Source organism: Pipistrellus hanaki, assembly GCF_964339955.1.
Source record: "Pipistrellus hanaki genome assembly, chromosome: 5".
Taxonomy (NCBI): Eukaryota; Metazoa; Chordata; class Mammalia; order Chiroptera; family Vespertilionidae; genus Pipistrellus; species Pipistrellus hanaki.
In genome coordinates this window covers 99,927,269-99,942,568 of record NC_140507.1, presented here as the reverse complement: position 1 = coordinate 99,942,568, position 15,300 = coordinate 99,927,269, and the positions used below count along the sequence as shown (strand labels likewise).

Genomic DNA, 15,300 nt, shown 5'->3' with positions numbered 1-15,300 from the left:
TCTCCACTGGCTTTTTTAGGTTTTGGAACAGATTTGGTTTTTTCATTTCCACCAAATATGAGGGAAGTGACTTTACCAGAGGAGCCAGGACACAGAACTCCACAGTGAGGGGCTGTGGGGGCTGTAGGGGCGGTGGGGGGCTGGGGGGGCTGTGAGGGGCTGTGGGGGCTGTGGGGGCTGTGGGGGGCTGTGGGGGTGGTGGGGGCTGTGGGGGCTGTGGGGGGCTGTGGGGGGCTGTGGGGGCTGTGGGGGGCTGTGGGGGGCGGTGGGGGCTGTGGGGGCTGTGGGGGGCTGTGGGGGGCTGTGGGGGCTGTGGGGGGCTGTGGGGGTGGTGGGGGCTGTGGGGGGCTGTGGGGGTGGTGGGGGCTGTGGGGGGCTGTGGGGGCTGTGAGGGGTTGTGGGGGCGGTGGGGGCGGTGGGGGCGGTGGGGGCTGTGGGGGGCTGTGGGGGCTGTGGGGGCTGTGGGGGGCTGTGGGGGTGGTGGGGGCTGTGGGGGGCTATGGGGGCTGTGAGGGGTTGTGGGGGGCTGTGGGGGTGGTGGGGGCTGTGGGGGCTGTGAGGGGTTGTGGGGGCGGTGGGGGCGGTGGGGGCTGTGGGGGCTGTGGGGGTGGTGGGGGCTGTGGGGGCTGTGAGGGTTGTGGGGGTTGTGGGGGGCTGTGGGGGGCTATGGGGGCTGTGAGGGGTTGTGGGGGGCTGTGGGGGTGGTGGGGGCGGTGGGGGCTGTGGGGGCTGTGGGGGCTGTGAGGGGTTGTGGGGGGCTGTGGGGGGCTGTGGGGGGCTGTGGGGGCTGTGAGGGGTTGTGGGGGCGGTGGGGGCGGTGGGGGCTGTGGGGGCTGTGAGGGGTTGTGGGGGCGGTGGGGGCGGTGGGGGCTGTGGGGGCTGTGGGGGCTGTGAGGGGTTGTGGGGGGCTGTGGGGGCGGTGGGGGGCTGGGGAGGCTGTGAGGGGCTGTGGGGGCTGTGGGGGGCTGTGAGGGGTTGTGGGGGCTGTGGGGGGCTGTGGGGGCTGTGAGGGGTTGTGGGGGCGGTGGGGGCGGTGGGGGCTGTGGGGGCTGTGAGGGGTTGTGGGGGGCTGTGGGGGCGGTGGGGGATGTGGGGGGCTGTGGGGGTGGTGGGGGCTGTGGGGGCTGTGGGGGGCTATGTGGGGCTGTGGAGGGCTGTGGGGGGGCTGTGAGGGTGGTGGGGGCTGTGGGGGGCTGTGAGGGCTGTGGGGAGCACTCAGTGTGGCTGTGGGGGGCTCTGGGGGCTGTGAGGGGCTGTGGGGGCTGTGGGGGCTGTGGGGGTTGTAGGGACACCCCACTCCCATCTCCCCAGAGAGCACAGGAGATGGGAGTGGGGTGCACGCAGGGCCATGGACATGAGTACGGAACAAGCAGATCCCCTGACTGAGCCGTCACCCACAAACGCTAACTCCCTCACTGTGCTCAGCAGCAGTGGGGTTCTGGGTGCTTCTTATCTCCAGACAGGAAGCCAAGTCTTCCCGGGACAACCGACTGTCCCAGCGCTCTCAGCCACCCTGGAGCCGCAGTCCGGGCGGGGACACCTCCGTCACCCCTCTGCAGCCACTTTGCCAGGGTTTCTTCCAGGCTGTTATCATATTGCATCGCTGCCAGTTTTAAAAAACACATCTGTACTGATGTCAGAGAGGAAGGGAGCGGGAGAGGAGTAAACATCCATGATGAGAGGGAGTCATGGACCGCCTTCTGCACGCCCGCACCCGGAGGGAGCCGCACCCCGGCCGGGGCCCTGCCGGGAACGAACCCTGACCTCCTGGTTCCCGGGTGGACGCTCACCACTGAGCCTCGCCGCTGGGCAGAAGGGGGCTTGCTCTCCGGAGAAAGAGCCAAAGCAAACGTGCCAGCAGCTCGCCCAGAGCAGCCGGTGCTAGAACCCCAGGGCCTGGGTTTTTGCCAACACAGGGCCGGGCTGTGAGTCCCCTCCCTGCCCTCCGGCAGAGGCCCCTCTCCCCGTGCGGCCAGCACACTGGAGAGGACACCGGGCTGGTCCCCCCTCCCCCCCATGAGCTTCACCGTGAGCACGCAGGACCTTCCTACCGTATTTATGTGTGTACTGTAGCCCCTCTTTACCGAATTCACTGTTTACCGCATTTATCGTGTTTACCGCGTTTGCCGTATGTATCTGTTTACCATATTTACTGTGTTTACCACCTTTCTCGTGTTTACCGTATTTACTGTGTTTACCCGGAGCACTCAGTCTCTGGTGCTGAGGGAGCTGTGATGGGCTCTTCCCACGAGTCTGCAGCTCTTAGTTCTCTGAGGAGCCCGGAGCGCTTCGGCCGCTGTGAGCGCTTTGCAGAGTGTCCCCTGCACCGCTGAGCAGCCCACGCTCCTGGCCAGGGGCCCCTGCAGCCCCGGCTCTGCCTGCACACCTTGGGTTCGGATGTGGGCTGGTGTCATTCTAAAACCTGCCGAGCAGAACATGCTTGCTCCACCATTCGTGCTTTTCACAACATTTGAAACACTAAAGAATTTGCCTGCCCGGCTGGCATGGCTCAGGGGTTGAGCGGCGACGTAGGAGGTCCCGGTTCAATTCCCAGCTTCGAGCTCCATCCCCAGTGTGAGGCGTGCAGGGGGCAGCTGATCCATGATTCTCTTTCTCTCACTCTCCCTTCCTTTCTGAAATCAATTTAAAAAAAAAATTTTTTTTTTTATTGATTTTCTACAGAGGAAGAGAGAGGGACAGAGAGAAACATCAGCTGCTTCCTGCACACCTATTGGAGATGTGCTTACAACCAAGGTACATGCCCTTGACCGGAATTGAGCCTGGGACCCTTCAGTTGAAATATGGTAGCAACCATACTTGGGTAAAAACTGCTGTTTGAATTTTAACCCTATTTTGGCTTCTGTACCTGCTTAAACATAGGGTGGAGACCAGGAGGCTAAGGCAATTTACCTTTGCCTGGGACCAGAAATACAGGATGCTGATTCCTGCTTACTCAGTAGCTTCAGGGGTAGAAAATGTAGATAACCTTTAGAGATTAACCGCTGAGCTCTGCTTCTGTATTATCGGCTATTGCAAGATAGGGCCACATTCCAATGTTCCCAGCCTTTAGAATTTAGAACAAAGGAAAATTCCTGTGGTTTGGACCTTTAAAAGACTTGCCTACACCTGGAACAATGAGGTTGTGTGGGCTCCACCTGCGTGTGGTGCTCTCCTGGCCATCCTGGCCAGTTTTTCAATAAACCCTTGCCTGCTTTTTTTAATCATCAGCCTTCAGTGGTCTTATTTTGAACCCAGGGTTCAACCCCCCAACACAGTCTGTAAGCTGATGCTCTATCCATTGAGCCAAATCAGTTAGGGCAATAAAAATTTTTTTTATAAGAAAAAGAATATGGTAAGGACATTCATTAACCCAAACCCTCCTGCTGGGCCCTGATTACCTACACGGCAGTGACTCTAGGAATTCGAAGCTTTGCTAGGACTGTAAGTGACTCATACACATTAGATGGAGGAGCCTTGGGGGAGAAATCGGGTTTTTTTGTTAAAGAGTAAGTGTTCATCTCAGCAAGTCCCCCCACCCCCAGGGCCTACTGACCCGGGCCTTCTCCCCACCCCCACCCCCCAGGTCTCCGCTGAGGGCACAGGAATACCTGCCGCCCAGGAACACTCCCCCAGATGCTGCTCTTTCCTTGCAGAAAAATTCATAGGACTAGGCTTTTTGTTGTATTTGTGGGGATGACACTGCTTAACAAAACTATCCAGGCCTCAGGGGCACAATTCTGATAGAGGCAGAGACAGGACGCGGCCCGGCGGTCACGATGAGAAATGTCGGTCTGCCCCGGGGGCCGTGCCTGTGCTCTGGTCACAGAGGCTCCTTCCACCCCGGCTGGGGGTGCAGGGCCCTGGGGGCTCCCTCCTCCCCCGCCGGGAGCTGCCTGTTGTCAGGGGAAGACCCACAGCCTGTGCAGAGACCAGAGCCACAGCCCTTTGCAGACCCCCAGCCCTGCACACCGCAGGCCTGTGCAATCCCCGCCCATGAGCTGTGAGCTGCCCCTTTGGTGTGCCCTTTGGCCCACTCCCCCGTAATCTTCGTCCTTCGTCCATCGGAGCAGCTGGCATATGGGGGGGGGGGGGGGGGGGGCGGGGCGGGGCAGCTGTCTGTGGGTGACTGGGCAGGACTGGGATAGGATCCAGCCCTGTCTCGCAGGACTGGCTCAGGAGGGACAGGCCGGCCCCTTGGCTGTCGGTTACAGTTCTACAACACGTCATCTGCACCCCGCACTATGCGTTCAGCACCCAAGTCACACGTCCATCCATCACGTTCACTCCCCTTTACCTTCCGCCGGAACCCCACCTTTGTCTCACTGATGGAAAGATGTGGAAGGCTGGTCAACCTGGAAGCTCTGGAAGGTCAGAGCCAACCACTCCCTGTCTAATTGAGACAATGGTAACTGAGGCATTAAGTGGAACGAATCTAATCTAGCATCTTCCAGCACTACTCCCAGTGAGACTTTTCCCAGGAAATCCTACTTTGGAACACAGAGAGACTGAGTTATCTGAATGTCAGCAAGTTAGGGGAGAATATTTGGCAGAATAAAGGGTCAAAATCCCACCACTGTAGGCAATGTCTCCAATATTGCTTTGTGTGTGCACAAGAAGACAAGAAATGGGCGCCACCAAAGTCTAAAAATGTCTGACATCACAGGCCGACAAAAATACAGTCACTTCCCATCACCCACACATTTCCCACAACTGAGACGCAGTCCCTGCTGCCTTCTCCTCGAACCCCTATGTTCACCAAGCCCTGAGAGCACTAGGAAGCTCAGAAAACCTTCTCTGTGGCTCCCGTGCTGTCACGGTACCCTTCCCTTCCCCTCTACCCCTTCCCCTCTACCCTCCCTTCCCCTCTATCCCTTCCCCTCTACCCTCCCCTTCCCCTCTACCCTTCCCCTCTACCCCTTCCCTTCCCCCTCTACCCTTCCCCTCTACCCCTTCCCCTCTAATCTCCCCTTCCCCTCTACCCTTCCCCTCTACCCCTTACCCTCTAACCTCCCTTCCCCTCTACCCTTCCCCTTTACCCCTTCCCTTCCCCTCTACCCTTCCCCTCTAACCTCCCCTTCCCCTCTACCCCTTCCTTTCCCCTCTACCCTTCCCTTCCCCTCTACCCCTTCCCCTCTACCCTCCCCTTCCCTTCTACCCTTCCCCTCTACCCCTTCCCTTCCCCTCTACCCTTCCCCTCTACCCTTCCCTTCCCCTCTACCCCTTCCCTTCTCCTCTACCCTTTCCTTCCCCTCTACCCCTTCCCTTCCCCTCTACCCTTCCTCTCTACCCTTCCCTTCCCCTCTACCCCTTCCTTTCCCCTCTACCCTTCCCTTCCCCGCTACCCTCCCCTTCCCCTCTACCCCTTCCCTTCCCCTCTACCCTTCCCCTCTACCCTTCCCTTCCCCTCTACCCCTTCCCTTCCCCTCTACCCCTTCCCTTCTCCTCTACCCTTTCCTTCCCCTCTACCCCTTCCCTTCCCCTCTACCCTTCCTCTCTACCCTTCCCTTCCCCTCTACCCTTCCCTTCCCCTCTACCCTTCCCTTCCCCGCTACCCTCCCCTTCCCCTCTACCCCTTCCCTTCCCCTCTACCCCTTCCCTTCCCCTCTACTCTTCCCTCTACCCTTCCCTTCCCCTCTACCCTTCCCTTCCCCTCTCCTCTTTCCTTCCCCTCTCCCCTTCCCCTCCCCTCTCTGCCTCTCCGCACACAGAACAGCAGTCCCACCCAGGACACGGAGCCTCCTGTCCTGCAGGGATGGCGGGAGCGGAGCGGGGTGTCAGGGCGGAGCCCAGAAGCCTCCTCTGTCCCCAAAACATGAGTCCTCGAGGAAAGGCCCGCGGGGGTCCCCACGGCCCGGTGTGCCCTGCCAGCCTCCACGGGAAAGCGCCTGGCGGCCAGGGCCCCGGGGCCGGGCCCTGCGGACAGGCCTGGGCAGCGCGTGTCGGGAGCCTGTGGGGCCATGAGAGCCGCCGGCCGGGGTCCTGGATGCCTTGACCTCAGGGTGGCCTCTGGGGCCTGGGACCCGCCCTCTTCTTGTGACTCACAGGGTGTGAATGTCGCCCCACAGCCACGGGCAGCAGTGCCCGCACCTGGACGTGTCTCCGCCGGGCCGGGGCTGAAGGGGCGGACATAGGACGCAGCCTCGGGAGCCTCCAGGCATCGGAGGTAGAACCCGTCCGAGCCCACCTCCCTCTGCTCCGCCCGAGGCGGCCCCGAGGTGCTCACGGAGCCTCCCCTGGGGCAGCGGCCTCCTGGAGCCCCGTCCCTCCACCCTCCTCCAGCGGGCAGCTCTGTCCGGAAACACCCTGACCCCGTCAGGGAGCCCCGCTCACTGCGTGCTGGAGGGCTGGGGACCTCGGGGGCCTGCAGGCGGGCGGAGCCGCGGTAAGTGTGATTCTGTGAGCGAGTGGAGCCGATGCTCCTCTTCCAGGCTCACAGGGTTCCTGGGAGCGCACTGCTCCTCAGTTCAAGCACCACCTGGACCCGCTCATCTCAGTCAGGGTCTCGGTGTGACCCCGAAGGTACGGCTGCCACCCCGAGGCCAACCCCGAGGCCAGCCCCCGAGGCTACCCCCCGAGGCCAACCCCAGAGGTCAAACCCCGAGGCCAACCCCCCCATGCCAACCCCAGAGGTCAACCCCCGAGGCCAACCCCGAGGCCAGCCCCCGATGCTAGCCCCCGAGGTCAGCCCGGGAGGTCAACCCCCGAGGTCAGCCCCGAGGCCAGCCCCCGAGGCCAGCCCCCGAGGCCAACCCCGGAGGTCAAACCCCGGAGGTCAAACCCCGAGGCCAACCCCCCCATGCCAACCCCAGAGGTCAACCCCCAAGGCCAACCCCGAGGCCAGCCCCCGATGCTAGCCCCCGAGGTCAGCCCGGGAGGTCAACCCCCGAGGTCAGCCCCGAGGCCAGCCCCCGAGGCCAGCCCCCGAGGCCAACCCCGGAGGTCAAACCCCGGAGGTCAAACCCCGAGGCCAACCCCCCCATGCCAACCCCCGAGGCCAACCCCGAGGCCAGCCCCCGATGCTAGCCCCCGAGGTCAGCCCGGGAGGTCAACCCCCGAGGTCAGCCCCGAGGCCAGCCCCCGAGGCCAACCCCGGAGGTCAAACCCCGAGGTCAGCCCCGAGGCCAGCCCCCGAGGCCAACCCCCCATGCCAACCCCCGAGGTCAGCCCCGAGGCCAGCCCCCGAGGTCAGCCCCCGAGGTCAAGGTGTCTGAGCTCATCTAACCGGTCATAGCACAGCTGTTCCCTCCGCCGGGCACACCGGTTTCTACAGGAACTGAAGGTTCTTCTAGGAAAGGCCCTCTGGCAAGAGGTACAGCTTTAACGTCAGACTGCCTCCAGCCGGCGCACGGCTGAGGTCCAGGTCCCAACGTCCTCCTCTTCCGGGGGCGAGCATTCCCCCCCCCCCGCGTGGGCGTGTGCGGGCCTCCCTGAGCACGGAGCCGCACCCCACAGCTGGGCTCCCCGGGCTCTGAACGGAGAAGGTGTACCCACTAGGCGTGCTCATGGCACAGAACCGGCAGCAGGGGACGGCTGAGGGAGCCAGACACCAACCGAAATGATTGTTGGTGTTGGCGATTCTGCTGCTTCCCGTTGTCAGCAGCGCCTGGGCCAGATGGTCATCGGGTTGGAAACAGGCGTTAAAAAACAACAACATTCATTCTGCAGGTTCCTTTACATTTTGAAAATGAACCATAGTATGTTAATAAGCAGCGACTTTATAATCATCCAAAGTGGGTACACATTTTGGGGACACTCTATACAAACAGAATAGGGGCTTCTCCACACGGACACGATCTATCGGATTATCCAGGGATGCGCTTGTAGGAATCAGGTTACAAGCAACTCTGAGGTGAGTTTTGGTCGCAGAAAACAAACCACAAGCCCTTCAGAGCAAACGAACCCCTAAACCCAACCACCACGGCGTCCAGTCTGTCTGCTCCCCAACTCCTCCCCCCCTCAGCCCCCCAGCGAATACGTGGACAAGGTGCTCAACTTCTCTTCCTAGACCACAGGAAGATCCATCATTCATTACATTTCTCCTAATTAATCTTAAAGCTATAACACCTTTAAACCTGTTTACACACACACACACACACACACACACACACACACAAACCACCCCTGCTTTTACCAAAATAGTGCTACATCCCAGCCTCCGTGTCCTCTCATCAGACCCCTGTGATGCCATATGAAACGCACAGTACCTTTTGTAACATGGCTGTCATCTGAATTGTCAGCTCTTCATATCCCCATTCAGTCACTTACCTGAAAGAAGAGAAAAGATCATGTGAGTTTGAAGTCACTTCAAGGTATCATTAGCAACAGTTGCCACATTTCTACTACAAATGGGTTTTTACTAGGCACTGATACATAACTTAAAGAAAATTGTCATCCGAAACGTGTGGCTCAGTGGTTGAGCAATGACCTATAAACCAGGAGGTCAAGGTTCAATTCCCGGTCCGGGTACATGCCTGGGTTGCAGGCTGCATCCTTGTGTAGGGTGTGCAAGAGGCAGCTGATCCACGATTCTCATCACTGATGTTTCTATCTCTTTATCCCTCTCCCTTTCTCTCTGAAATTAATAAAAAATATTTAAAAAACGAAAATTATCACTATCATAAACACAAAAGAGGAAGACAAAAATAGGCTACCCACCACTGGGTAGCCTATTTAAATATTTTAAGAGCTCAGAAAAGTAGGCAAAATAGAGTAGGTGAAAAGAGAGAAAAACAGTATGTTTAAGAGGAACAGATGGCCGAAACCGGTTTGCCTCAGCAGTAGAGCATCGGTCTGTGGACTGAAAGGTCCCAGGTTCGATTCTGGTCAAGGGCATATATGTTGGTTGCGGGCACATCCCCGGTAGGGGATGTGCAAGAGGCAGCTGGTCAATGGTTCTCTCTCATCGACATTTCTAGCTCTCTATCTCTCTCCCTTCCTCTCTGTAAAAAAATCAATAAAATATTTTTTTTTTTAAAAGAGGAACAGATGGAAGAAATTATCCTCTCTAATAAAAGGCTAATAGCAAATTGACCAAACAGCAGAACGACTGGTCACTATGATGCACACTGACCACCAGAGGGCAGACACTCAACACAGGAGCTGCCCCCTGGTGGTCAGTGCACTCCCACAGGGGGAGCGCCACTCAGCCAGAAGCCCAGCCCACGGCTGCTGAGTGCAGTGTGAGTGGTGGGAGTCTCTCCTGCCTCAGGGCAGTGCTAAGGATGCCCGTCAGCTGGACATCCTCCAAGGGCTCCCGGACTGTGAGAGGGCACGGGTTGGCAGAGGGACCCCCCACGAGTGCACAAATTTTGTGTACCAGGCCTCTCCTGAGAATATAAGCAAGTTGGAGCAACACTAGCAGTTGAGATGGCCGAGGTCACTGCAAGCTCAGCAGTCTGTTCATTGGCGCCTGAGCTAGTTTGCTGCCTTCATTCTACAAACAAATTGACACAAAGCTAGTCCTCAAACCTGCTGCTCTTCCCCAGATAAGCGCTGCTTCCGTGTGCAGTTCCATGCACACGCTTGCCAAGCTCATAACTGTCTCATACCTTTTACTACATCTGCCAGCAGGACTTCTTCCGGGTCCCCTCTCTCAGCCCTGCACGTCCTCATCGAGTTTATTCTCTCTAGAAAGTTCACAGGCTCTCGGAAGTTTCTGGCATTTCTCTCATCACAGGAAAATCTTTTTTTATAGACTAGAGGCCCGGCGTACAAAATTCATGCACTAGAGAGAGTGGGGAGTCCCTCAGCCCGGCCTGTGCCCTCTCTCAGCCTGGGAGCCACTATTGATCGCTATTGATCACCCCATAGAGGGAGGCCCCGCCCACCCACCACAGTGCTGCCACCACTGGGTAGCCTAGGCCTCCCTCTTTGGGGCGATTGTGGAGCCCCCTGATTGATCCATCACCTGCAGGGTGATCATGGGGTGATGGCGGCCCCCCCAACCAATCACATCACACCACCTTGCAGGTGCCAGTTGGTATCATGGCGTGGTTGTCCAGAGGTTGTCTGGACGGTCATTCTGCTGTTTGGTCATTGGGTCGATTTGCATATCTTTATCGTTGAAAGTATTACTTATCCGTCCCCCTTTTCCTCACTCCCTCCAACCGCCATCCTCCCGCCCAGGCCCTCACCACTCACTGGCTGTGTCCAGGGGCCATGCAGACCGCCACACAAGGTCTTAGGTTGGTTACCTCCCACCCCACCCCCCACCTTCCCTCCGAGATTCCACACTCGGTTCCTGCCTCCATGGCTCTGGGTCCACTCCGTCCATCAGTTTATGTTGTTCATTCCATTCCACCTCTGCCCAGCGCCCGCCCGCATGGCGAGGAACTCCGCGCTGAGGAGGCGCAGCCAGCTGCCCGGCCCCTGCGCCCGCTGCCGCTGTCCTAGGCGGAGCTGCAGTGGCCGCACCTCCTGCTGCCATCTTGCCCTTGGTCTGGGGGCTCCTAGTCCCCCGAGCATCTCACCCTCATGTTCAGGGAGAGCGTGGGCGTGCGGGTGGCAAGGGCCGCCCCAGCCCTCCAGCCCACTCAGCCACTGCCCCTTCGTGTCCTGGGGCCAGTGTAGCTAGTGGACAAAGCGTTCTAATCCCTTCTTTCGTAGGCACTTTTTTTATTTAAAAAGTCGGATCCCAGGTGGGAATCTCCCCCCCCCCCCCATAAAGTCTCTCAATGTTTGGAAAAAAGAACAAAATTAACAATTAAAAAAATAATAATAATCTTAATTCTTGTTAAAATATAGATTTTAACAGGCCTTACATGACACTAATTTCTGAGAAAAATTATTCAAAAGTGAAGGCTTTTCTTGATACACTCAAATGCTTTGAAGTAAATTACCTGGAAATGGTGAATGTGTGCCGTATCTACCACTGCTGGGCCAAGTGCCCATCGCTGTCAGACATTTAACAGACATTTGCCGAGCATTTGCAATATGCCAAGCATTGTTGAAAATGCCAGGGACATAAAATAAAGCCTATTCTCAAGGGATTTGCATCTAGTGGAGACGATAAATTTATACGGAATATTCCAAAATAAAAGCAACAGTAACCCACTTTTCCTTGTACACAAAGGAGCAGACACGTGCTAGGCCGTGGGCCCTCGATGAAAGCTTGGGCTCCGTGATGAGCCTGGGGAGGATTTTCCACTCACACATACGTGTACCTGAGTGAACACTGAACTCTCAGTAAGTGTTGTTTTCTTAAATATATTTTATCCATCTCAGAGAGAGAAACATCAGTGATGAGAGAGAATCATGGATCGCTGCCTCCTGCACGCTTCACGCTGGGGATCGAGCTGCAACGGGGCCTGTGCCCTGACTGGGGTCAAACCGTGACCTCCTGGTTCACAGGCCAATGCTCACCACTGAGCCACACTGATTGGGCTTTCAGTGGTTTTTTTAAACTTTTTTAAAAAAATATATTTCATTGATTTTTTACAGAGAGGAAGGGAGAAGGATAGAGAGCTAGAAACATTGATGAGAGAGAAACATCAATCAGCTGCCTCCTGCACATCCCCTACTGGGGATGTGCCCGCAACCAATGTACATGCCCTTGACCGTAATCAAACCTGGGACCTTTCAGTCCGCAGACTAATGCTCTATCCACTGAGCTCAGTGATGTTTATAACCACAGGGAAACACAAAGCACACCCACCTTCCACTCACTCCCAAGCACGTACTGATGCCCGCGTGTGACCCTGGTGGGTGGACAGAAAGGAAAGGACAACCCCTGACCTCAAACAGGCGGCAGACAGTGAACGGCAACAGCGCTAATGCGATCAGGGACCACGGGCGACAGCCAGTGAGAAGCCACGAGAGACATGAATTGTCTCAGGCTGGCAGGGTCCTGGGAAGCCCCTTGGGAAAGTTCGACTACGAGAATGGGGTCTGGAAGGACCTGGTACATATTAACCAAATGGGAGGGCCCCGGTCAGGGCACGTGCAGGCAGCAACCCATCGATGTGCTTCTCTCCCATCGATATTTCTCTCTGTCTCTCCCTCTCTCTTCCACTCTCTACGATCAGTGGAGCCCTGCTGTTTTTGCTCAGTGGGTAGAGCATCAGCCTGTGGACTGAAGGGTCCTGAATTTGATTCCAGTCAAGGGTACTTGCCCGGGTTGTGGCTCGATCCCCAGTAGGTGACATGCAGGAGGCAGCCAGTCAATGTTTCTCTCTCATCATTGATGTTTCTCTCTCTCTCCCTCTCCCTTCCTCTCTGAAATCAATAAAAACATTTTTTTAAAATCAATGGAAAAATATTAAGTGAGGCTTGGAAAAAAACGTAATCAGATAATAAAGACTGCATTTGGACAGCAAACACGCCCAGCAATCTAAGGAGCATTTGCCCTTCTCTGTGCTGGAGGAAGCCATGTCTCCGCCCCAGAGTCTGACGGAGGACCAGAGCTCCAGGCGGAGCTGAAGGCGCCTCTCACAGGTCCGGCGAAGGAGGCGGAGGTACTGGAAGGATGGGGAGCTGGGCGGCTGAGGGACGAGAAGGAATTGAGCTGCTGTTGGGTTCTAAAGCAGAACAAGACGGACCAACGCAGGCCCGGTGGGCTAATCTCCATGATTCTGGGACCCCCGACTGGGAGGAAGGGCCCGAGGCCGTCCCTCGGGCCGCGAACACGGGCTCCCCCGCGCTCTGCTCTCATCGCAGGAGCGGCTCAGCAGGCACCAGACCACAGAGACAAGGAGGCGCCATCGGCTCTTCACACAGGAGTCGCCAGCCCAGCCCTCGGTCTAAAACCCCGAACTCCAGCTCGTCCGCCCCCCAGGGCCAACACGTTTCAGTGGTTAAATCAAAACAGACAGTGGGGCCCATTCTGTGCTAAGACTCTAGGGAGACCCCTCCAGGCCACACGTTTCTATCGCTGCCTCTGACTGTTTTTGCAGAGCTTCTTATCGGAATTTCAAGTTTTCCTATAATTACTTACTGACAGGTCTCATTCATTCCCAGAGTCCCTCAGGGGCATTTATGAAATGAGACCAAATGTGCTTGCATCCTGATGGAGTCGTTTTTTATTGTTATTTTTAAAAAATATATGTTTATTGATTTCAGAGAGGAAGGGAAAGGGAGAGAGCTAGAAACATCAATGATGAGAGAGAATCCTTGATTGGCTGCCTCCTGCACGCCCCCACACTGGGATCAGGCCTGCACCCCGGGCCTGTGCCCTGAACAGGAATCGAACCAGGACCTCCTGGTTCATAGGTCAACACTCAACCACTGAGCCACGCCGGTCTGAGTCAGTTTTTTTAAATCTCTGTTGAAGAATACCCAACTCCCTCCTATCTCTCCTAATCTGGAGCCGCCAGGCCCCGTGCTAGGTCAAACTGGAAAGCTGGAAGGGCCAGGGGTGTGAAAGCTGTGCAGAGCTTACGGGCTATGTCACTGAAAGGGCCTCTGTCCACGTCTCAGGGGGTGGTGCCGGCCCTCGCCTGCAGTGCGTCCGGCACATGGGGCATAAACCCGGCCCTCCCCTGAGGAGGGTGCATTTCGAATGCGGCGTCTGCCCATGGGGGCAGGGACCACGACAAAGGTGAGACCAAAGGTGCAAAGCCTTCAAGACTGGGGAAGGCCCAGACCAGGGGGCCCCTCTCACTGGCCGTGGGCCCTGCCTCCTCTTTCCCTTCCCGCCCTGCCCCCGCCCTCCCTCCGTTAATGCTCTTTACAAACCTTCCCTTTCCCATGAAGTCACTGCTGTGTAGCATGGAACCAAGCTGCACAACCACAACAACACACAGGCAGGAGGAAGCATATGCTGAGCAGAGAGGACACAGGCCAGGCACCCCCAGAGCGTGAATGCCCCCCAGGGCGGGGGTGCAGAGCCCAGCGGAGGTCCCGGCGGAGGTCCCGGCTCCTGCTGGACTGTCACAGCTGGGAAAGTCTTCCCCCCGTGCCACACGGCCGTTTTCCCGTGTTTCTTCAGAGATGGTTCTCACCTCGTGGGGCTCCTACAGCCGTCTAACGCGGCCTGTGCTGAGTGAGGAGCCAGCAGCGGGATCTGTGCTGCTCTGCAATCTCTCCTCACCAGCTGGGAGGCCGGGCACCGATGCTGCCCTCCAATGCAGACAGCGTGCCGTGTCCACAGCCAGTCAGAGGGCCCGGCGTCCGTGCCACGGCCAGTCAGAGGGCCCGGCGTCCGGGCCACGGCCAGTCAGAGGGCCCGGCGTCCGGGCCACGGCCAGTCAGAGGGCCCGGCGTCCGTGCCACGGCCAGTCAGAGGGCCCGGCGTCCGTGCCACGGCCAGTCAGAGGGCCCGGCGTCCGTGCCCACGGCCAGTCAGAGGGCCCGGCGTCCGTGCCACAGCCAGTCAGAGGGCCCGGCGTCCGTGCCCACGGCCAGTCAGAGGGCCCGGCGTCCGTGCCCACGGCCAGTCAGAGGGCCCGGCGTCCAGGCCACGGCCAGTCAGAGGGCCCGGCGTCCAGGCTCACGGCCAGTCAGAGGGCTCGGCGTCCGGGCTCATGGCCAGTCAGAGGGGACGGCATCCCAGTCCCACGGCCAGTCAGAGGGCCCGGCGTCCGGGCCACGGCCAGTCAGAGGGCCCGGCGTCCAGGCTCACGGCCAGTCAGAGGGGACGGCATCCCAGTCCCACGGCCAGTCAGAGGGCCCGGCGTTCGTGCCACGGCCAGTCAGAGGGCCCGGCGTCCGTGCCCACGGCCAGTCAGAGGGCCCGGCGTCCGGGCCATGGCCAGTCAGAGGGCCCGGCGTCCAGGCTCACGGCCAGTCAGAGGGCCCGGTGTCCGTGCCCACGGCCAGTCAGAGGGCCCGGCGTCCGTGCCACGGCCAGTCAGGGGGCCCGACGTCCGTGCCACGGCCAGTCAGGGGGCTCGGCGTCCGTGCCACGGCCAGTCAGAGGGCCCGGCGTCCGTGCCCACGGCCAGTCAGGGGGCTCGGCGTCCGTGCCACGGCCAGTCAGGGGGCTCGGCGTCCGTGCCACGGCCAGTCAGAGGGCCCGGCGTCCGTGCCACGGCCAGTCAGAGGGCTCGGCGTCCGTGCCCACGGCCAGTCAGAGGGCTCGGGGTCCGTGCCCACGGCCAGTCAGAGGGGCCCCCTGGTCTGGGCCTGAACAACATTCCTATTTTCCAGACACGCCAGCCACCCAGCCCAGGCCTCAGATCCGTGTCCCATCCACTCCACAGGGTAAACATCGCATGGAATTTGAGATGGAAAATACATTTTAAACTACTAATGAATTTTTCAAGTAAAAAAGGATTTCATATTTTCTTCCTTTGTAAACTGACCATCTTGACCCCGGCGTTGCTGGAAATTACTTCAGTGTATATTTTCTCCAATGTGAAACTA

The 15,300-nt window shown here is 58.5% G+C and overlaps 1 protein-coding gene across 1 annotated transcript in view; it reads right to left on the bottom strand.

The window, feature by feature from the left end:
- ANK2 (ankyrin 2) overlaps positions 1-15,300 on the bottom strand; it is a 277,590-nt gene that overhangs the window by 227,216 nt on the left and 35,074 nt on the right. The window contains exon 2 of the mRNA XM_084883347.1: positions 8,205-8,265. Coding sequence (XP_084739473.1) covers positions 8,205-8,225 — 21 coding nt within the window. The 5' untranslated portion in view covers positions 8,226-8,265. The remainder of the gene's footprint in view (positions 1-8,204; positions 8,266-15,300) is intronic.